Source organism: Giraffa tippelskirchi, chromosome 13, assembly GCF_054371585.1.
Source record: "Giraffa tippelskirchi isolate mGirTip1 chromosome 13, T2T-mGirTip1v1.2.pri, whole genome shotgun sequence".
Classification (NCBI taxonomy): Eukaryota; Metazoa; Chordata; class Mammalia; order Artiodactyla; family Giraffidae; genus Giraffa; species Giraffa tippelskirchi.
In genome coordinates, this window is record NC_137287.1 from 61,049,602 (window position 1) to 61,072,313 (window position 22,712).

Sequence of the window (22,712 nt, forward strand, 5' to 3'; positions counted from 1 at the left end):
TAATATACAATTATATTATATATATAATTTATACAATTAAAAAACACAGATATATATATATGGCTTCCCAGGTGGCACAGTGGTAAAGAATCCACCTGCCAATTCAGAAGACACAAGAGACATGGGTTCGATCCCTGGGTCAGGAAGATACCCTGGAGAAGGAAATGGCAACCCACTCCAGTATTGTTGCCTGGAAAGTCTCATGGACAGAGGAGCCTACTGGGAGGCTACAGTCCATGGGGTCACACCAGAGTCAGACATAACTGAGTGACTGAACACAGCGTGTGTGTGTGTGTGTCTGATTGTGTGCTATATATACACACAGCCAGCCACAAACACCCTCGTGTAAGTGCCTGAACACTACTTTTTCCATCAAATGCATTTGATTTACTGAAGCCTGGGGCTGACCTGAGCAGTGACAGTGTTTATCACTGATGTTCAAAAGCTAAAGAAAGCTCAATTCTGGCCAGTTGTCTCTGAACGTGGGCACTTTTTAGAACATTGAGAAGCGTCTAGTTCCATCCTCCTCAGTCTGAAATGGAGCTGATGGGAAACAGTTGTTCAGAGCAGACTTCCATCTCTAGTTTTCCTTTTTAACTCTTTTTCACCCTATCTTTTTCTTGTATAACTTGCTTCTCGCTTTAGCAATAAACAGCATTGTATTCCAGCAGATTTAAGGAGCCTCCAGAATCCTACTCCTCCGGCCGTGAGGCTTTGTTGTCTAGGAGCACAGGCAGCAGCTGTGTGCCTCTGCATTCCTTACCCACACTCCTGGGGCTCCGTGTCCACCTGCAGGCTGTGCTGTGCCAGGGCTGTGCCCCTGAGCCACTCTGGGCACCTGTGGGCTTGGCAGAGCCTGGATTCAGGTTGTGAAATACAGGACCTCACCGTGGGTTTTGGCACAGAGAAAGCACAGGGCTCTTGTGGTAGGAAAGAAAAGGGACATAATGCCTTTTCCCAAGATTCCAACGCATTGTCTTGGCCCCCTTTCCTTTATACTCACAGGGATGCAAGTTGTTCGGAGATACAAGCCTCTTTGAGGTGCTCCTTGAATGCAAACCCCATGTCTTTGGTCTGGGGCACAGTGTGTGTGTGTGAGGAAGCCGTGGGATGCAGCCCAGGGTGTCAGCATCTGGTTACAGATCATCACAGGATCACATATAGGCATGGCTTCTCAATTCACATTGGAATGACCTGCAGTGACCCTGGAACAAGCTTTCTGACAGTCCCTTCATTAAGGTGTCTTTGGAGGCTGGATTTTCATATCAGTGGAGCTAGTAAATGAAACTTGCAAGACTTTGTTTTCAGGCAAGTAAGGGCCTTATGTTCTGCAAGACTCCAAGGCGTCTATTCTCATGTTAAAACATCCAGAGAAATGTATATTACCCTTTGACAGAAAGTTAGCCAAAAATCCTGAGAAGGAAATCACAACATTCCCTTAAATGTGTTAGTGTTTCAGGGCCTTACTAAGGCCTTGAAATATTAGAAATGTTATAGTTAACCAGTTGAAATTTGTTGAATTTTCATATTATTTTTCCCAGAGGACTGATATGTAGGCCCAGTAGCCTTGAACCTTTATCCTCAGGACACCCTGCATCTTATCTTTAAATCAGGTCAGTTATGAAATAAATGTATTCAGCCAAGTATTTAAAAGTAAATCCTTTCTCACCATCAAAGGTTTTTATTAACTCAGTAACTTATCAGAGGAACTCAGACTTTGCATTTGAATCATTTGGATTTTTTTTTTTTTTTATTCTAATTCAGAAGCCTAGGCTACTTTCCAAGACAATTAAATTGTAATCTCCAGAGGGTGGATCCAGATAGCATATATTTTATTTTAATTTTATTTATTTACTTTTAAAGGAGCAGTTTGTCTGATCTTTGTTCTCTGAGCAGGGATCAGATTTGTGCCCCCCTGCAGTGGAAGGATGGAGTCTTAACCACTGGACCACCAGGGAAGTCTATCATATATTTTAAAACTCCTCAGATAATTCTAAAAATTATCAAAAAATCAGATAATTCTGATTTTGAGACCCACCTGTAATTTATTATGGGTGGTGATAGGAGTAGGATAGAAATAAAGAGTCAAATCTTCTAACCTTTTTTGGTTCAGGTGCCCAGGTTTTGAGTGTCTTTGGTCTGTAAGACTTGAGGAAGGCTGGAATTAATCACTCGTTGATTTATCCATTCTTCTGCAATATTCACTGAGTGTTGGTATGTGCCAAGCCCTGGGTTTTTCACACTGATTTGAAACTAACTCATTTCTCCTTCGGATTAAAGACAACCAAGCCTTGGTTGGAACTTCTGGAGTTTTTCCAGACATGAACAAACCACGCAGTCCTTTCTCTGTTGGTTCAGGGACTTGTAGAGGCTGACTGTGGGAGAGTGAAAAGAAAGTCTTTTCCTTGTAAATGGATTCTTATCTCAGGAAATTCTATTCCGTGTCTAACTGACAAATTTACCCACGCAAAAGAACCTGTTGAAGCATGACTTGTAATCCAGGTTTCTGTGTAGCAAGCAGAATCCTGGAGAACACTGCATATTGGCTTAGAGTCAAGCTTTGTGGAATCATACAAACTTCAATATACTTTGCTCATTATAATTTTAGGTTCGTTGATTGTTAGAGTTGGAAAGGACCTGAGGGAGTATCCTGTTTGCCTAGTTAATTTCCAGAGGAGGAAACTAAGACTCTGGAAAATAATGGAATCGACATACGGCCCCCTTGAGACAGAGCCAGGCTAGCCCTCCTATGGCACCGTGATACTCTCCAGCCCTGCCTCCTGACGTAAGGCTGCACTCTGTGTACCCCGCCTTGTACTAAGGCTGTGCGAGATGCTTTTTTAAAACTATGATCAAAAAAAAAAAAAACAACTATGATCAGCAGTGCGCAAGATTTTAATTGTTGTTTGTTTTTAAGGATTCAAAGCAAAACTCATTTCAAAATGAGAGAATATCACGTGATACTTTAGTTCAGTCCAGTTGCTCCCTGGTGTCCTACTCTTTGCGACCCCATGGACTGCAGCACGCCAGGCTTCCCTGTCCATCACCAGCTCCCACAGCTTGCTCAAACTCATGCCCATCGAGTCAGTGATGCCATCCAACCATCTCATTCTCTGTTGGCCCCTTCTCCTCCCACCTTCAATCTTTCCCAGCATCAGGGTCTTTTCAAATGAGTCAGTTCTTCGCCTCAAGTGGCAAAAGTATTGAAGTTTCAGCTTCAGCATCAGTCCTTCCAGTGAATATTCAGGACTGATTTCCTTTAGGATGGACTGGTTGGATCTCCTTGCAGTCCAAGGGACTCTCAAGAGTCTTATCCAACACCACAGTTCAAAAGCATCAATTCTTCAGCGCTCAGCTTTCTTTATAGTTCCACTCTCACATCCATACTTGACTACTGGAAAAACCATAGCTTGGACTAGAAAGACCATTGTTGGCAAAGTACTGTCTCTGCTTTTTAATATGCTGTCTAGGTTGGTCATAGCTTTTCTTCCAAGGAGCAAGCGTCTTTTAATTTCATGGCTACAGTCACTCACCATCTGCAGTGATTTTGGAGCCCCCAAAAATAAAGTCTGTCACTGTTTCCATTGTTTCCCCATCTATTTGCCATGAAGTGATGGGACCAGATGCCATGATCTTAGTTTTTTAAATGTTAAGTTTTAAGCCTGCTTTTTCACTCTCCTCTTTCAATTTCATCAAGAGGCTCTTTAGTTCCTCTTAACTTTCTGCCATAAGGGTGGTTGCATCTGCATATCTGAGGTTATTGATATTTCTCCCGGCAGTCTTGATCCCAGCTTGTGGTTTACTCAGCCTGGCATTTTACTTGATGTACTCTGCATATAAGTTAAATAAGCAAAGTGACAGTATACAGCCTTGACGTACTCCTTTCCCAATTTGGAACCAGTCTGTTGTTCCATGTCTGGTTCTAACTGTTGCTTCTTGACTTGCATACAGATTTCTCAGGAGGCAGGTCAGGTGGTCTGGTATTCCCATCTCTTTCAGAATTTTCCACAGTTTATTGTGATCCACACAGTCAAAGGCGTTGGCATAGTCAGTAAAGCAGAAATAGATGTTTTTCTGGAACTCTGTTGCTTTTTCTATGATCCAACAGATGTTGGCAGTTTGATCTCTGGTTCCTCTGCCTTTTCTAAAACCAGCTTGAACATCTGGAAGTTCACAGTTCATGTACTGCTGCAGCATAGTTGGGAGAATTTTGAGTATTACTTTGCTAGCATGTGAGATGAGTGTAATTGTGCAGTAGTTTGAGCATGCTTTGGCATTGCCTTTCTTTGGGATTGGAATGAAAACTGACCTTTTCCAGTCCTGTGACCACTGCTGAATTTTCAAAATTTGCTGGCATATTAAGTGCAGCACTTTCACAGCATCATCTTTTAGGATTTGAAATAGCTTAACTGGAATTCCATCACATCTACTAGCTTTTTCGTAGTGATACTTCCTAAGGCCCACTTGACTTCACATTCCAGGATGTCTGGCTCTAGGTGAGTGATCACACCGTTGTGATTATCTGAGTCATGAAGATCTTTTTTGTATAGTTCTTCTGTGTGTTCTTGCCACCTCTTCTTAATATCTTCTGCTTCTGTTAGGTCCATACCATTTCTGTCCTTTGTTGTGCCCATCTTTGCATGAAATGTTCCCTTGGTATCTCTAATTCTCTTGAAGAGATCTTTAGTCTTTCCCATTCTGTTGTTTTCCTCTATTTCTTCTCATTGATCCCTGAGGAGAGCTTTCTTATCTCTCCTTGCTGTTCTTTGAAACTCTGCGTTCAAATGGGTATATCTTTCCTTTTCTCCTTTGCCTTTAGCTTCTCTTCTCTTCATAGCTATTTGTAAGGCCTCCTCAGACAACCATTTTGCCTTTTTGCATTTTTTTTCTCTTGGGGATGGTCTTAATCACTGCCCCCTGTACAATATTATGAACCTCTGTCCATAGTTCTTCAGGCACTCTGTCTATTAGATCTAATCCCTTGAATCTATTTGTCATTTCCACTGTATAATCCTAAGGGATTTGATTTAGGTCATACCTGAATGGTGTAGTGGTTTTCCGTACTTTCTTCAGTTTAATCTGAATTTGGCAATAAGAAATTCATGATCTGAGCCACAGTCAGCTCCCAGTCTCGTTTTTGCTGAGTGTATAGAGCTTCTCCATCTTTGGCTGCAAAAAATATAATCAATCTAATTTTGGTATTGAACATCTGGTGATGTCCATGTGTAGAGTCTCCTCTTGGGTTGTTGGAAGAGGATATTTGCTATGACCAGTGTGTTCTGTTGGCAAAACTCTGTTAGCCTCTGCCCTGCTTCATTTTGTACTCCAAGGCCAAATTTACCTGTTAACCTGAGGTATCTCTTGACTTCCTACTTTTGCATTCCAGTCCCCTATGATGAAAAGTACATCATTTTGGGTGTTAGTTCTAGGTACTTAATCCTTAAAAAGACAACGAAAGTGGCTTGCATTCTTAAGATGTGCTTGATTTAGGTACCAGTCTTTTGCTCCTTTTGTCCTGTTGATTACAGCCCCATCTGCTGGCCGCAAAGAAAGATGATTCAAAGCTTTTGGACTTGGAATTCTAGTCTTTCCTGGGGTGGCCTATATTCTTAATAGACAGGATCTCTCCATGTCTATCTAGTATCATAGATAGATGTATGTGTGATAATTTTACTTCTACACATGTGTATATATATGTGTATGTAGAGGTAGATAATGAGACCACATAATTAGTGTTCATTTAAGAAATGAAGAAATCAAGTCAGAAAGTATTTCATGACTTGTCCAAAATCTTGCAGTTAGATGTGTCAGAGCTGAGACCCACCTATGTTTTGATTGCTTGAGCATTTAAACTAATCAATATGTGTTACTTTGCGTCCAGCATTATGGATACATTTTGGTGAACCAGCTGTTGATGATTTTGATTAAGAGCCTTTTAAAAAGTACCTCTTAGTAAAAATCTGGCAATACAACAATCTATTGACTTTTGTACTTGGGTTCAGTAAGAGAATCAGGCCCTAATGCCCTAAAGAATTTATTATATATAATGAATTAACTTTCTCTCCTATGCGACTAGTATGGTGCCATCCTTGAAAGAATTGAGAAAATAGACACTCAAATCATTTCTCTCTGTTTTGTTCAGATGAAGAAACTCAGTTAACAAAAACTGGAGGGTGAAAATATCCTCCCATCTTAGCCTACTTTTGGAGGTACTCACCTTCTAGACTTTTATTCTCTGCATACAAAACCATTTAATACATACGTGGATATTCATACAAACAGATGGGTGCAGTGCAGTGTGTACAACAACAGGTGATGAAAGAACTGGGGTAGTCCAGAGGAGAGGGGATCAGTCCTGCAAAAGGTAAGGAATAGCAAGGGATTCACAGTGGAGGTGCTGTAAAATGGGTCTCAGAGGGTGAATAGTTGAGGAAGAAGATTTGAGAGGGGTGAGCACATCTGTATGGCCAGAGAAGAAGGTGTACACTGGTGTTTGACAGCTGCCTGGGTCCAGTAAAGTTCTGGCAGCACTGGAGGATGAGGTGGGATGGGTGTGTGAAAACCAAGCAACGTGGTGCCTTGTAGGTCATGTCAAGTCATTTGGACTTGATTCTGAATGAGGGGGAGCCATTGATGAATTTCAGTCAGCTTGGTCAGTATATTCTATATTGTGGAATGATGGCTCTTTAAACAGCATGGAGAATGGTTAGAGATCAAGACCAGAGGGAAGATGGAAGAACAATTGAGTGATTATAAACTGGGAGTTATCATCTATAAAATAGGAATAATAATACCTGCTTTACGGAGTTGTTGTGAAAATGAAATGTGATAACATCTGTGAATGTGCCTGTTAAGTTCTAAAAAGGAAAGGTATTATTTTTTTTAATGCCATCTGACAAATATTTTAGCTCTATCACTTTCCCTTGTGACTGACAATATCCTGATTTTCTCAACAGTATTTCCTGTATTGCTTATGTATGTGCTCAGTCACTCCAGTCGTATCTGATTCTTTGTGACCCCATGAACTGTAGCCTACCAGGCTTCTCTGTTCATGGGGTTCTCCAGGCAAGAATACTGGAGTGGGTAGCCATTCCCTTCTCCAAGGAATCTGCCCGACCCAGGGATCAGATCTCCTGAGGCTCTTGCATTGTGGGTGGGTTCTTTACCACTGAGCCACTGTATTGTTTATAATGAGAGAAAAAAATGACCCAAGAAAGGAGGAAATTATTTTGTTTATTAAAAAGAAAGAAAACATACCATTTGCTTAGATAAGCAAGAGTGTTTGCCAACATGTCAGAATGCTCTTCAGATATTTTTGAGGCCATTTGCGATGCCAGAGAACTGTAGCATCTTTTTTGTGAATGGAATTTAAGTTTTCTGGACCGTTTAAAAAAAGTAAAGAGTCGTGGGCAGTGAAAGACCTAGTCCTTTAGGTCTTTGCTTTAGAGGGGCCTGCGTTTCCCCTAAGAGAGAGCTTTCTTGGACTGGACTGCTAGCCCAGAAGTGCTTAAGGGAAGAGGACAGGAAACTGGTAGCTGCTCACTGATGTAACTTCCATCTTGCACACCTGTGCTGAGATCCATTCCTCCACCATCTTTGTTCTGCCTTCACTAGTAAACACCTTGTCTCACGTCCCCTTCTGATTACATTTACTCCCATCGCTTATTCTCCTGTGGCCTCTTTAACTTGAGTAGAGAAGTGACCTTTTCCAAAGACCACACAAAGGAAAGAAGTTTTGTTGTCTTTCCTTCAGATAATCTTCTTAGTGTTCATAATTGCCACTGTGGTTCCCTGTCCCCCTCAAGATCAGTGAAAAAAAAATGAAAAAAAGCAAAAAAATCAGGATTTTCCCTTCTTTCCTCTTCTCTTTAGTGTTTTTCTAACCTCCCTCATTTTATGTGGTGTTCAGAATGCATGGCTGCTTGAAGCGTTGGAGAACTAGACTGGAGGGAGAAATGATGTCACTATCATTTTGTAGGAGCGTGTGTAGTCAATAGGATGCTTGTCCTTTGGGTCCTGATGTTCTCTCCAGCTTGGGGGCTTGGAGTGGGGCCTACTTGTGCATTTGGCACAATTTTTTGCATGAATTAACTTTAAAATGTTTTCCTGGCTCTTCCTGGGGTTTTCTTGCTTGGCCGTCAGTTACCGTGCAGGCAGAAGTCTGCAGCAGTGTCCATATGCTGTTTTCTCATTCAGCTTTTCTCTCCCTCTCTCTGCCTGGGCCCACTTTCCTCTATTCACCTCCTCTATCCATTAGTGGAGATTTATGGAGATTTTAGTGTAAAAGTGAAAGTCGCTCAGTCGTGTCCGACTCTTTGCAACCCCATGGACTATACAGTCCATGGAATTCTCCAGGCCAGAACACTGGAGTGGATAGCCCTTCCCTTCTCCGGGGACTTGTCCCAACCCAGGGATCAAACCCAGGTCTCCCACATTGCAGACGGATTCTTTACCAGCTGAGCCACCAGGGAAGCCTGATTTTAATGTAGATTACTACTTAAACCCTTTACCTTCTGTATGTAGATGTACCATCCAGTGCTTACTTTGGCCTGGCAGGCAAGTGATTAAAATTAAGTGAGGTTCTTTTCATCCCAGACTTGTTTTTAGTGACATTATTCTTTTGAATTATGCACATTTTACAAAGGATTGCTGTTTAGGGGTGAACATTCCTTATGTATGAAGGCTCTCTTGGCCCTGTTTTAGAGAGACTGAGTGCTGACCTAGGGATGTAGCTATGCAAGAGTGACAGAACTTTGGTTTTCCATTTGCTTGTAGATGAGATGCCCCACCTCTTTTCTCTGTCTGCTTTCTTCCCCCTTCTGATGACACCAGCAGATGTAGGCTGGTTGAAGGCTCTTCCTAATTATAACTTCTGGACTCCTAACGGTTCCTTCTGCTTCTGAATAGCTCTCCCTCTGGCTCACTTTGACCCACTGGGATTTTGTCTGACAGGATGTTTATAACCAAATATCTTGAGAGCTTCCAGTAGATTTCAGGAGAGTAATACAGATCTCTGCTTCACTGCCTCCAGAGGTGGATATTATATTGTCAGTTATGAAACTTAATACTTTAGGTGTTATGATTTTATACAGACAACTCAGAATTTATGAGAATATCTTTGATATTCTCATTATAACTTGGTTAACATGAAGTTATAGCATAAGTGCTTAAACAGGGGCTTAGGAGTTAGAATCTTGGCAAATCCATTACTAATTGTATGTCTTTGGAATGCTTTCTTAGCCTCTTAAGGGTCTTACTTTTAGTTTAAGTTTAGTTTTAGTTTAGTTTTCTTCTTTTAAAAATAGGGAGAATGATAGCTACTTTGTAGGGTTGCTATATTAAATGAAATCCTTAAGAATACCTAGTATAGTTTTGACACATAGCTAACACTCAAAACATGGTATATGTAAAACATATGTAAGTGGGGCCTAAAGAAAGTTATAAAATTAATTCACTTGATTTAGATGTGTTACATCCCAGGGAACTAAGGAAATTGCATTTATCTCAAGAGTCCCAGTTGAAATATCTGAGAAAACAGCGTAAGAGATATTGGCAAATCTTCCAAATATGAAAAAAATAGACTATGAGATGTATAGACAGGAAAGTTTGACTCCGGTGCACAGCAAAGTTCTGAAACAGTAAATTAGGCATATGGATTATAATCATTTAGTAAAGACTGTAGTGGTTTCTAGGAGTCACCATGGGCTTACCAAGAACAAATCTTCTCAAATACCCATTTCTCTTTCAAATAGTATCATGTGGTATGTAAAGTGAGGAATGCCATTTCAGCAAAGAATCTTAATTGTTCACTTATGCCTAGTACAGTAAAATAAATGGGCTAAAATTGCTGGCTTTGCAACGCAGCAGCCATCAAAGCCAGCTGATGAATGTCTTGGTTTTCTTGATGGGGTCTCTGGTGGAATACCATGGAGCTCTGGCTTGTAACTTTCCCACTTAAGAGTTTAGGAATTTGGATGAAGATAGGGAATGTCTTCCCTATGTGTCCCAACAAAATATGCAGATGGCCCAAAGTGGAGAGGGGTCATAAATATAATAGAAGAGAGAATCAAACTCCAGAATATTTCTGGTCATCTGAAGCATCACATGGAACCCAAAAGACTTAGTTTAATGAAGCTAAGTTCAAAAAGTCAAGCCTGAGTAAGAGAGATCTTGTTTGGTAGAAGTTCAGGTAAAAATGATCTGGTCACTTAACTGACCCTAAACTTTATATTATTCTATTCATTCAAGACGCATGTACTGAAAGTATTAATACTACCTGCCATGCTCTTTTCTCAGCACTGGGGAGACAGTAATGAACAAAACAGTAAAAATTCCCTGCCTCCATGGAGCTTATATTCTTTATATGCCAACAGTCATGCAGCTACCTTAAAAAATGTACGTAAGGATAAGCTTTATCTGCAAAATTATAATATCCCGCTCAGCATTGTTAATAGCTCTACCCTGTTATTTAATATCTTATTCTTGATGCTGTACCTTGCACTGGGATCATTACTTTCAGTTCAGAATACCCTGCTCTGGACAAATAAAAGTGACAGTAACACGATGGAAGGAATAGAATTCATGTTGGAAGAGAACTGAAGGATGATAAGAAGAGTAAACTTAGTAGGGAAATTACATCCCACAAATATTTGCAGGATATGTGAGAAGAGCTTATATGATGTGTAAGCTTGTTCTGTGTTAGCACCAGGAGACAGTACTAATTATAAAGAAGATGATTTCTGGTAAATACAAGAAAGATTGTCTGTGAAGTGTCCTGGCTGCCGCTGGAGACCCAGTTGTGTGAGCTCCAAGAGGGCTGAGGTACCTCTCTTGTGATTCCTAGTCATGTGGTTGGTACATGGTGAGCACCCAGAGATGTATGGATGGATATTCACATGGCATTTTGTAGGGATAACCTGGCTATGAAATAATGTTTAACATTTTGAGTTCAGTTTTCCTTAAGGAATCTGAGGGTGGAATAAAGTATGGGAGAACAGCTGTGGGGGACTAGGCTGTAATCTTTTGTCACATTGTAACATTTACGAGTGAATTAAACCACTTATCTTAAGAGACATTTAAAAGACCATTTTAGAATTTCTTTGAAATTTTAAAAAATATTTATTTGACACTGCTAGATCTTATTAGCGTATGCAGGATCTAGTTCCCTGACCAGGGATGGAACCCAGGCCCCCTGCATTGGGAGCTTGGAGCCTTTAGCCACTGGACCACAAGGGAAGTCCTGAAATTTATGATATGCTTATTGAGACTTCCCTGGTGGCTCAGACAGTAAAAGCGTCTGCTTACAATGCAGGAGACCTGGGTTCGATCCCTGGGTCAGAAAGATCCCCTGGAGAAGGAAATGGCAACCCACTCCAGTACTCTTGCCTGGAAAATCCCATGGATGGAGGAGCCTACAGTCCATGGGATCACAAATAATCGGACACAACTGAGCGACTTCACTTTATTGATACATTATCCTACCCAACTTAACCTCCATTATTTATTTATTTTTTTTTTGAGGCCTTCACTATAATTCTGACCCAGGGCCTTGCTTTCTCTGAATTTAACAACAATTGTGCAGTGCGTAGCATTTAATTCTTCCCTCATTGCTTCATGGGTCTCTCCATCAAGGTGATAAGATTTTTTTTTTTTCTTTTTTTTTTTTTTATAAATTTATTTATTTTAGTTGGGGGCCAATCACTTCACAACATTGCAATAGTTTTTGCCATACATTGACATGAATCAGCCATGGGTTTACATGTGTGGTGATAAGATTTTTGAGGACAAAACATTATTTTATTTTTTTCTTATATTCTCCCAGACACAGAGCAGAAAGTCAGAAAGTGATGATTGATTGATTGATTGATTCATCAAAGGGAGAGTCAGTAGCTGTACCATTTGAGCCACTTTAAGAACTCATGTAAGGTGTAGCAAGTTAAATAGACTTTAATTTCTCTATGCCTTGCATCCAAATAAGGGACTTATATTTTTAATTTATTAGTCTCCTACTTTGGCTGAGCAGGTGCTTTGTATATAGTTGACTCTTTGTATATAGTTGAATTTGTATTAATAGCTCTGGTCCAGGGTTCAAATTGTCTTCTTGGCTGAACCTCTGAGGGGAGCTAAGATTCTAGGTACAACTCCCAAGCCCAGTTTGGAGGCTCATTGATTGTGATTCATGTACTTGAGTGGCCAGATCGAGCACCCACTTACATTTGAATTTCAGATAAACTGCAGTACAGTATTTGGGACACATTTATATTTTAAAAGTAGTCATTGTTTATCTAGAATTGAATGTAACTGAGTGTCCTGTGTTTTATCTGGCAGTTCTCCGTATAAACCCCATTCCTTTCACATTCCCATAAGTCTAAGCTCTTAATTAACTCCTAAGTAAACTTCACTGAAAGAAAATATTTGTGCCTATGTGATGGATTCCAGTGGCAATTTTTTTCATTGAAAAAGGGGAAAATCCATGTGCTCTGTACTGTTTTTGTCATATTTTTTCACATGTGTCCAATAATGATAATTCCACAAACATCTGGGGTACCAGGGGTGCCTGGTTACTCTCTTATGGTTTCCTTTGTGAAATAGTTTACTTGGTTCATATGATACGTTGCTGATATTATTTTGCTCAGGGACCACAGAAGCCACTGCTAGCAAATAATTAGGTTCTCTGCCTTGGAATCAGATGAAATGTGAATTTGGGATCATGTGTCTTCTCACTTCCTACACATCAACTGCATTGACTGATAAGAGCTGCAGTGATCGAAGCAAAGTATAGCCTCTCTCAGTTAATTCTTTTGTTCTCTTGTTTCGCCTGCTCAAAAGGAAGATCATATTCTGGTTTGTTCTATCTTGTAAATTTCTTTTGAGGGGTAGACATTTCACACTTAGGAAAATTGTATTCATTTTCCCTAAATAAATAATGACTCATTGTTTAGGAGCAAAGCAGCTCTATGCTATCAAGCAGCTCTATGCTAGGTACTAAGGGGAAATAGGATGAGTAGGATGTCGTGCCTATTTTCAGGGATTCACAGGAATCTGCCTGTTCAATGCTTGCTTTTAAATGGCTCAGCAGTCATTTCAAAGAAGAAGTTTGTGGTAAGAGCTAATTAGCTCATAATGAAATGATTCTTCTCTCAAACATTTTAAATAAACACCAAGTCATACGTTCTGAGCAGAAGCTATTCCTAATCAGTAGTTTAAAGGGCAAGAATTAGACTGTTTTCTTCTCTTTTAGTTCTATCATTAGGACTTCACTGCTCCTGGTGTGGTTTGCAGACCAGCAGCAGCGTCATCTCCTGGGAGCTTGTTAGAAATGCTAGGCTCTCAGGCCCTGTCCAGAATCCACTGAATCAGAATGTGCGGTGGGACCAGAATCCCGAGATTCATGTGTGCCCTTTGAGAAGCTCTGTCATAATACAGAATTCCTCCACCTTCTCTCGTGCAGACTGATTATCTGAGGATCTTGTTAAAACAGGTTCCTGGGCTCCAGCCTCAGAGATTCTGATTCGGTCTGAGGAGAATTTGCACTTCTCACCATCTCCCAGGAGATGCTGGTGCTGCCTGTCTGGGAAGCACTCTTGGGGAAGCATCCGTCTAGTTTGCTTGGGGTACTGAACTGCCCTTGGAGGATGTTGGTGACTAGAACCCCAATGAGGTCAGTCTAGTTTTCCATTACTTACCCTGGAGTCAGAAACCTGAAGGTGAAACGGATCCCTGGAACATCCAGCCAGTTGTGGGGGTGGATTTGCACACAATGGGCTGTTCAGGCTGTGCAGTCTGTGATGGCCATTGTGAGGCTGCAAAAGAGGGAGCAAGTAAATGCTCCTTGGGGGCTCAGCCTTCCAAGTGGGCCCGGCAAGCTAATAGGATTTTGGCCCATTCCTGAGATTCATGTGAATAAATGCTAGAGGGATAGGGTGTAAAGGGAAGCAGTGATGGTTATCCTGTATTGCTACAAGATCACATACAGAGCCTCCAGAGAGAAGAGCAGAGAGCATGGAAGATGAGTTGGGGAAAAGATGAAGAGCCATCTTAAAATGTCACCTTATAGTGTTTAGATTCTGTCTTAGAACTTTTTGCTATTACAACACGTGTTTGTTTTTTTTAAAGATAGTGTATCTCTTTGTACTTACACGTCTCATTGTACTTATTCCATGTGTGCATTTTTTTTTTCTTTCAGGATTAAGCATGAGAACATCGTGGCCCTGGAAGACATCTATGAAAGCCCAAATCACTTGTACTTGGTCATGCAGCTGTAAGTACTGTGTTTAATTGTTTAATTGTTTGCAGACCAGGGGTTGCAAACTCAGATGCCTAAAGGGCCAGGTTGTGAAACGAACTAAGGGAATGGGTCAGTAAGACCCCAGGGGGTGGTGGGAACTGCGGGACTCTGGGTTAAGAATGTGTCTGTCTAAGGACAGTGACCTTGAGACCTCACTTGCTCTCATCTGCAGCTGCTGGATCAGACTGAAAATCTATAGTTCTCAAAATGGAATCCAGTGCTACTATTGCAGGGTCACTCTATTTAGGATGTCTCTTGTAAATTTTAAGTGTGGATTTTTTTTTAATTGTTTTTATTTGTTTATTATTCCCACATGACTTGCAAGATCTTAGTTCCCCGACCAAGGATTGAACCCATGCCCCCTGCAGTGGAAGCATGGCTTCTTAATCACCGGACCTCCAGGGAAATTCTTCTTTTGCTTTTTAATGTGTGAGGTCCAAATGTTGCTTCCTGGAAGCACTTCATGGTCCCGCTGGGAAGTACACACTGCTTCTGTCTCCAGGAGAAACTCCCCGCCTTGTCTTCATTTCTAAGGAGCTGGCGGGTAGCAGCAGATGGCAGCTGTGTGTTCTGTCCCTTCCCTTCTCCTCTTCTGCTGCTGGCAGATGAAAGTGCATGAGATTCATGCCAAACACGAGACATATAATTGGAGTCAGACTATGCCATTAACATAGTCCCCCTTTAGAATATTTCTGCATTCCAGTAACTCTGGAGCTTACCAGAAGGTGGAAGAAATAAGAAAGCTGAATACCTAGGTAGAGACTTCACTTGAACATTTTTTTTTTTAATGTGAGATGAAATTAGCCTCCCCACTTACACAAATGCTTTCTTCTAAGTGATATAATTCGTAGGAGTATCCTAGGATTAAATTTGTTAGCATTAAGTGATGGAAACTGGATCAGAGTGCTGCATTTTCACCACGACTTGAGTAAATTCTGGAACACTGTGCTATTGAGCTTTAATGACCAAAGGGGATTTTTGTTGAAGGTCAAAATATATAAATTTTGTTACTTATTAATGATTTTCAGACTTTGGATTTCCAAAGATAGAAGATTTGAGGGTCAGGCTAACAGTTTATTTTTTTATTGATTTTCCTTTTCCTTATCAATGTTTAAACAGTGTATTAACTTGGAATCATATTAACATGCAAACAGCTGTTCATCAATGCATTTGTTTAATATATCATTATTTTAAAGTATTTTTAGTAGATTATGAGATTTTTGTATAGATACTTCTAAAAGTGTCAAGGTTGGAAGCATGTGGGTATTTTTTCTCTGATGAATGACAGTCCGAGATGGTGATGAGCAGTTTTACAGGTTCATGTGGTGTTGTCTGCCATACAATAGGCAATGACTCCTGGTTCCATCAGAGAAGGCAATGGCACCCCACTCCAGTACTCTTGCCTGGAAAATCCCATGGATAGAGGAGCCTGGTAGGCTGCAGTCCATGGGGTCGCTAAGAGTCAGACATGACTGAGCGACTTCACTTTCACTTTTCACTTTCATGCATTGGAGAAGGCAATGGCAACCCACTCCAGTGTTCTTGCCTGGAGAATCCCAGGGACGGGAGAGCCTGGTGGGCTGCCGTCTACGGGGTCGCACAGAGTTGGACACGACTGAAGCGACTTAGCAGCAGCAGCAGCAGCTGGTTCCATGTTAAATTTTCAATATCCTAAGTGTGGTCTTTCCTAGTTCTGTGCTATTCTGTTTGTTTTATAATTTAGCAAATTTCTAGTTCTCCCCAAGTCTCATGTACTTCCTAGAAGCTCATGTAACTTTGTTTTATACAGAATCACCTCTTAAAGAAGCAGGTGAATCACCTTTCCACCAAATACTGACTGCCCTGTAGGAAAAATAGGTCATTTTGGTGACAAGAAAAAGCCCCACAAAATGTCAGTAGTATATTTAAATGTGTGCTTTTTTATTGGTGATACAAAACAAAGTATTAATACTTGAATCCAAAACTATATGTATTCACTTGCTTTAAGTTCTCTGTTTATGGTAATATCACTAAATAAGTGGCAAGCACCCCAAATATATGTGTCTCAGCTCTGCCTCTTAATAGCTGGGTGTATTTTTGGCAAATAACTGGGCCTTTCTCAGTCTCAGTTTCCTTACTGGAAAAAATTTTACATAATAATAATATATTTACATAGAGGGCTGTAGTGAGTACTGAGTGAGAAAAATGTATGAGAAATAGTCTGTCATAAATAATAGGTCCTCAATGCAGACTAATTTCTTTATGGAATTATATCATTTTATCAGTTTGTCTCTGCAGATGGTCTTTAATTTTATGAGATAAAGTTCAAGTACATTTGAATTCTGCCTTTCTAAGTAGCTTGATTATATGCTTAGGAGCAGAAGCATATGTAAAGATAGGCTGGCACGACAGCATGAAAGTGTCCAGAATGGGACAAACTTTGAAACATTTCTCTTACTATTTTGTTATTGTCAGTGTGTAAATCTTCCATTGTCTTTGTTGAATTTATTCTGAAATATTTTCTCTTCTCAATCCTCTTGTTTATTTCATTTTTCCATTGACTCGCTGCTATTATATATATAGTATATATAATTGTATAAAAATACAGTTGATTTTTGTACATTAACCTACAACTTTGCTAGATTGACTTACAGGTTGTACAGTTGTTTTGTGGATTCCTTAATATTGTCTATCTAAACAGTCATGTCATCTGCAATTCACATTAATTCTGGCTAGTCCCCAGAGGAATTGTATTTGGTAAAATGTTGATAGTTTAGTCCTAAATATTAAGTGTATTTTAATGTCTTAATTATATTCCTTTAAAGTATTTTATGTCAGACATTTTGAAAATTGAGATTGACCTTTCTTATTCCTTCCTCTTCTCCATTTGTTATCTAAACCAGTGATATTTCTTTAAAGCAATGACAAAAAAGAAAGAAACGAGGGAGAGAGGAAGGCAGGAAAGACGGAAAAAAGCAATGACAAAACCTTTGATATATCAGAATACAGTCCTGGGAAAATCTTTGGTCAGGTTGAGGATTTTGTGGGCTTTATTGTTTTTGTTGTTGTGTTTTAGTTTTTATTGATAAATCTCAATAATTTTTGTTCCCAAGACCCCCGTGTCTTTTCTGCCTAGATCAGCAGAAAGAGGTTTGGGTTTTTTTGTTTGTCTGTTTTTGAAGAGTTTAGAAAGTCCTTATTTTCTAAATACTCGGGGCTGATCTAGAACACAGCATTTGAGGGGAACTTTTTTTCACAATATTTGTGCCTGGGAGGTTTCTGGTTTCCTGGGAAACATCATCTTGGTCATTGACACTCAGATATAATAGAGGATGCTCAGCCCCCTAATTTTATTACTTAGCTAATTGCTGTTTCAACTCTGAGTATGTAGCATACTTGTTCCACTGCTGTTGCAGCAAAAGAGACTAGATTGTTTATAGAGGTCTATATTTAAATTTTATTTGGGTTTTGGGACAAATATCTTTTTTTTCAGAATGCTATTTTCTGGAACTTGCTTCTCTGTTTTAGTTCTTTTTCTGATTATTGAGAGATAATTGGCTTTTAACTTCATATTCATTTTTGGGTGTACACATAATGAATAGTTCTTTTTGGAACATTCTTCTTTAGATAGTGTGAGGTCAAAATGACACTGGGGTAAGTTATAGAAGAAAAGTCAGTTTGTTTAAACTTTGTTTCTGGCCTGACTTTGTGGAATATTAGCCCACATACCTGGAGATGATAAAAGACCACCCTCAACTCCTCCCCTTCCACATCTGTAACAACTTAGGATGCGAAATACACTTCAGGCTGATAAAATTCAAAGGACAAATCAAAATACTATTTTAAAGAATGACATTATACCTCGTATTGAGTTGAATTATATCATATTTTCAGTTAGGCTTAAATGTCTATATGTGGGTAACTCCTGAATTTATATCCTCGGTCTAGACCCTTCCCTGCATCCAGACTGTATACCCAACTGTCTGCTCAGTGGCTACACTTGGCCGTGTCATGAGCATTACTCACTCACGAGATCTGAAATAAACTCCTGAACGTTCCACAAGAGTCTGCTTCTCCTGCTGTCAGTCTCATCTCAGCAAATGGTAAACTCCTTTCTTCCAGTTGCTCAGGCCAAAAACAAAGTCCTCCTTGACTCATCTTTTATTCTCTTATGCCCCACAACCCCTTCAGTCGGCACACCCTGTGGTTACCCACTCGAGACTATCCTGAGAATTCAGCCACTTTCTTACCATCATCATCACCATGAATAAAACTCATCTTTCTTCTCCCAGCCTTGCCCCACTGCACTGTTCTTTCTTGGCATGTTAGCCAGACCTTGTCATGCCTCTGTGGAAAACTCCCACTGGCTTCCCATTTCAGAACCCAGAGCCCCAACAGTGGAAGCATGGAGTCTTAACCATTGCATTGCCAGGGAAAGTCCTGAGACCAAGTCCTTGAAGCAGTCTCCAGGATCTTCCGTGTCCAGACACCCTGGTCACCTCTCTGACCTCATCTCCCACTCCTCTCTCATTACTTCACTCAGCTGCATTATTTCATTCACCTTGCTGTTCCTCAAACACACTGTGCCTGCGCCCCAGTGGACCTTTGTTCTGCTTGGAACACTGTCTCTTCAATATCTTCGTGCTGTCATGGGAATACTAGAAATATTAGAATTTCTACCAAATGTCACTTTTCCAGTGAGTTGTTCCCCAGCTCCCCTGTGAAACAGCACCTCTCCTCCCATCTCCTGCCATGTGTTCTTTCATTCCCTGTCCTCTTCCCAGCTTGATTTTTCTCTATACCACTGTCAGAAAATGTCCCTCCGCTTTGTTCTCTGCTTAGAAATGTGCTTGCACACTACAGTGGGCACTTACCAAATATTTGTTCCATTAATGATCACATATAAAAGGAAAAGTGGTTAACGTTTATTCACATTTAATACACAAGGCTGTATATTGTCACCCTGCTTATTTAAGTTATATGCAGAGTACCTCATGAGAAACCCTGGGCTGGAGGAAGCACAAGCTGGAATCAAGATTGCCAGGAGAAATATCAATAACCTCAGATATGCAGATGACACCACCCTTATGGCAGAAAGTGAAGAAGAACTAAAGAGCCTCTTGATGAAAGTGAAAGAAGAGAGTGAAAAAGTTGGCTTAAAGCTCAGCATTCAGAAAACTAAGATCATGGCATCTGGTCCCATCACTTCATGGGAAATAGATGGGGAAACAGTGGAAACAGTGTCAGACTTTATTTTTTTGAGCTCCAAAATCAGTGCAGATGGTGATTGCAGCCATGAAATTAAAAGACCCTTACTCCTTGGAAGAAAAGTTATGACCAACCTAGATAGCATATTAAAAAGCAGAGACATTACTTTGCCAACAAAAGTCTGTCTATTCAAGGCTATGGTTTTTCCAGTGGTCATGTATGGATGTGAGAGTTGGCCTATAAAGAAAGCTGAGTGCCAAAGAATTGATGCCTTTGAACTGTGGTGTTGGAGAAGACTCTTGAGAGTCCCTTGGACTGCAAGGAGATCCAACCAGTCCATCCTAAAAGAGATCAGTCCTGGTGTTCATTGGAAGGACTGATGTTGAAGCTGAAACTCCAATACTTTGGCCACCTCATGCGAAGAACTGACTCATTGGAAAAGACCCTGATGCTGGGAAAGATTGAGGGCAGGAGAAGAAGGGGACGACAGAGGATGAGATGGTTGAATGGCATCACCGACTCAATGCACATGGGTTTGGGTGGACTCAGGGAGTTGGTGATGGACAGGGAGGCCTGGCATGCTGCGGTTCATGGGGTTGCAAAGAGTCGGACACGACTGAGCGACTGAACTGAACTGAGCTGAACTCATTTAATTCTTACCCCAAGGAGCAACTCTTATCCCAATTTTATATGAAGAACCTGAGTAGAAATGTTGGATCCTTCATCCAAGCCAGAGAGTGATTCAGTGGATATACTTAATCGATGTAATACAATATACTGATGACGTTTTCTAGGAAAAAATCTCGTAGGTAATATTAATGTGAGTAGTTCAGTTTATCTGGAAAAATTTATTACTTAGGATTCCATAAAAGCTTAGCTAACTACAAAATGCTGTCTATTTTGCAGTAGTTTGTGAGGGAAAAAATTTACTAAATGATATCACAGAAAATCGCTAAAGCAGTCTCAATTCATTCACAGCAATGATTGTGTCTCTTTCTTAAATAATTTTTTCAGTTAATGAAGAAATGGATGAACATGTTTTATCAATATTGTGACTTTCTGCATTGGCATATACCACATAAGATAAAGATATTTCTAATTTTCCTTTTATTCCAGGATAGCATTAAGATATGTACAGCTAGTTACCCGCTGAGCCTGAAAACTAGTGATTAAACACATATTCTTTAAAGAATGTTAATTTGATTCCTGAGCTATCCAAGACACAAAAATATATGAAGCTTCCAAGAGAAAATATGGTTTGTCTAGTTCACTAGCTGGTGCATGAAGCTGTTTGAATAGTTACTTGTTTGTGGGTTGTCAGTGTTAGCTTCATGTGGATATTGTATTCATAATTCATACTGTGTGTTCCCAGAAACAGTTTTAATTAGAACACAAATTATGACTCCCAATAGAAAGTCTTTTGTAAGTAGCCAAGCATAATAATGAAGACAAAAGTGCTTCTGACTATGACACCTTAGTATATTTACATATAGATTACCAAAGTCTTATCTCTGTTCACAACAGGCACAAGTTGAAAGCCCAGAGGGCCTGTGTCTTCTGTTCAGTATTGGGTGGGTGGGCAGGGGGCTGGGGCACCCACGTGAGGTGTGGTTGGGGAAACCCAAGGCTCTCTTTGCAGAGGAACCATCATAACCTGCAAGGCCGAAAGGCCGGTACACAGAGAGGCTTTCTGGAGCCTGGATAGGATGAGGGGCTCAGTCTGTGGGGGGGTGTCCAGTTTGTGAGAGATTTAGTCTGTGAGGGGTCCTGTCTATAGGAGTCCAATCTGTGGGGGGTTTTAGAATATGAGGTATCTAATCAGTAAGGGGGGGTCTGTTCCTCGAGGGGTGTGGCCTATGGGGGATTCTGTCTTTAGTGTGTTCAGTTTGTGAGAAGTTTAGCCTGTGAGGGGTCCAGTGTGTGTGGGGGTCCAGTCTTTGAAGGGTTTAGAATGAAGGGGGTCCAGTCTGTGGCAGTCTGTTCTTTAAGGGTTTCAGTTTATGGGGATACAGTCTGTCGTAAGGAGTTCAATCTGTGGAGGGTTCGGTCTGTGAAAAGTGCCTTCTGTAATGTGCTCAGTCTGTAGGGACATGTCTTTGGGGGCTCAGGCTGTATGTGGTTTTAGTCCTGTGGGGTTTCAGTCTGGCTGGGGTTGGGGATGGTGTGACCTCTTGGTGGGAGATATGGCTGGAGACCTTGGCAGAGGCAAACCCAATACTGCAGCTGCTGCTACTCTGTCATCCTCCAGGCTAATTACTTAATATGGCTTTATTGTCTTTCCTGCCACTGAAAAACCTACTGAGAGTTAAAGAGTTTAGAGAGTTAAGAAGGAAAGGAAAAGAAAAGAAAAAAGCCGAGATCCAGTATAATCATGGACCAGTTTCACTAGGTTCAACTGTGAAATTGCCAAAATGCAATCACATTTTTTAGATCTTTTATTTTAAGATTTAAGATTTTTTTCTCTTAAGTAAGCATTTACAGCTATAAATTTTCCTCTTAGCTGTGCTTTTGCTGAATCCCATTTTTGGTATATTGTGTTTCCATTTTCACTTGTCTCAAGATAGTTTCTCCTTTCCCTTGTGATTTCTTCTTTGACTTGGTGTGTTGTTTAATTTCTACATATTTATGAATTTTCCAGCTTTCCTTCTGCTGTTGATTTCTAGTTTCCTTCCCTTGTGATCATAAAAGAAACTTTGTATGACTTCATTCTTTTAAAATTTAATTTTTTGTGTTTTGTTTCTTAATATATCCTGGAGAATGTTCCATCTGAACTTGACAGAAATGTGCATCTACTGTTGCTGGGTGGTATAGTCTGTGTATGTCTCTTGGGTTCAGTTGGGTTGTAGTGATGTTCAAAGCCTCTATTTCCTTATTGATGTGCTGTTTGGCTGTTCCATTTATTATGGAGAGTAGTGTATTGAATTCTCCTTCTAGTTTTATAGAGCTGCTTCTCTCTTCAGTCCTTTTGATGTTTGCTTTATGTACTTTGGACCTCTGACATGATACCTGTTTGATGCATGTGTCTTCTTGTTGAATGGATCCTTTTATCAACATATAATGTCCTTCATTGTCTCATATAACAGTTTGACTTTATAATCATGTTTTAATGCAATCATGTTTGATACATTATAATTTTATTCTAAACAACATCTTGGGCTTCCCCGGTAGCTCAGCTAGTAAAGAATCTGCCTGCAATGCAGGAGACCCCGGTTCAATTGCTAGGCTACCCACTCCAGTA

General features: G+C 40.3%; 1 protein-coding gene across 7 annotated transcripts in view; it reads left to right on the plus strand.

Moving 5' to 3' along the window:
• The window catches only part of CAMK1D (calcium/calmodulin dependent protein kinase ID), a 496,165-nt gene that overhangs the window by 327,959 nt on the left and 145,494 nt on the right, over positions 1 to 22,712 (plus strand). For all 7 annotated transcript variants that reach the window (XM_081554101.1, XM_081554100.1, XM_081554105.1 and 4 more), the window contains one exon: positions 14,186 to 14,260. In XM_081554101.1, the coding sequence (XP_081410227.1) occupies positions 14,186 to 14,260 (75 nt within the window). The remainder of the gene's footprint in view (positions 1 to 14,185; positions 14,261 to 22,712) is intronic.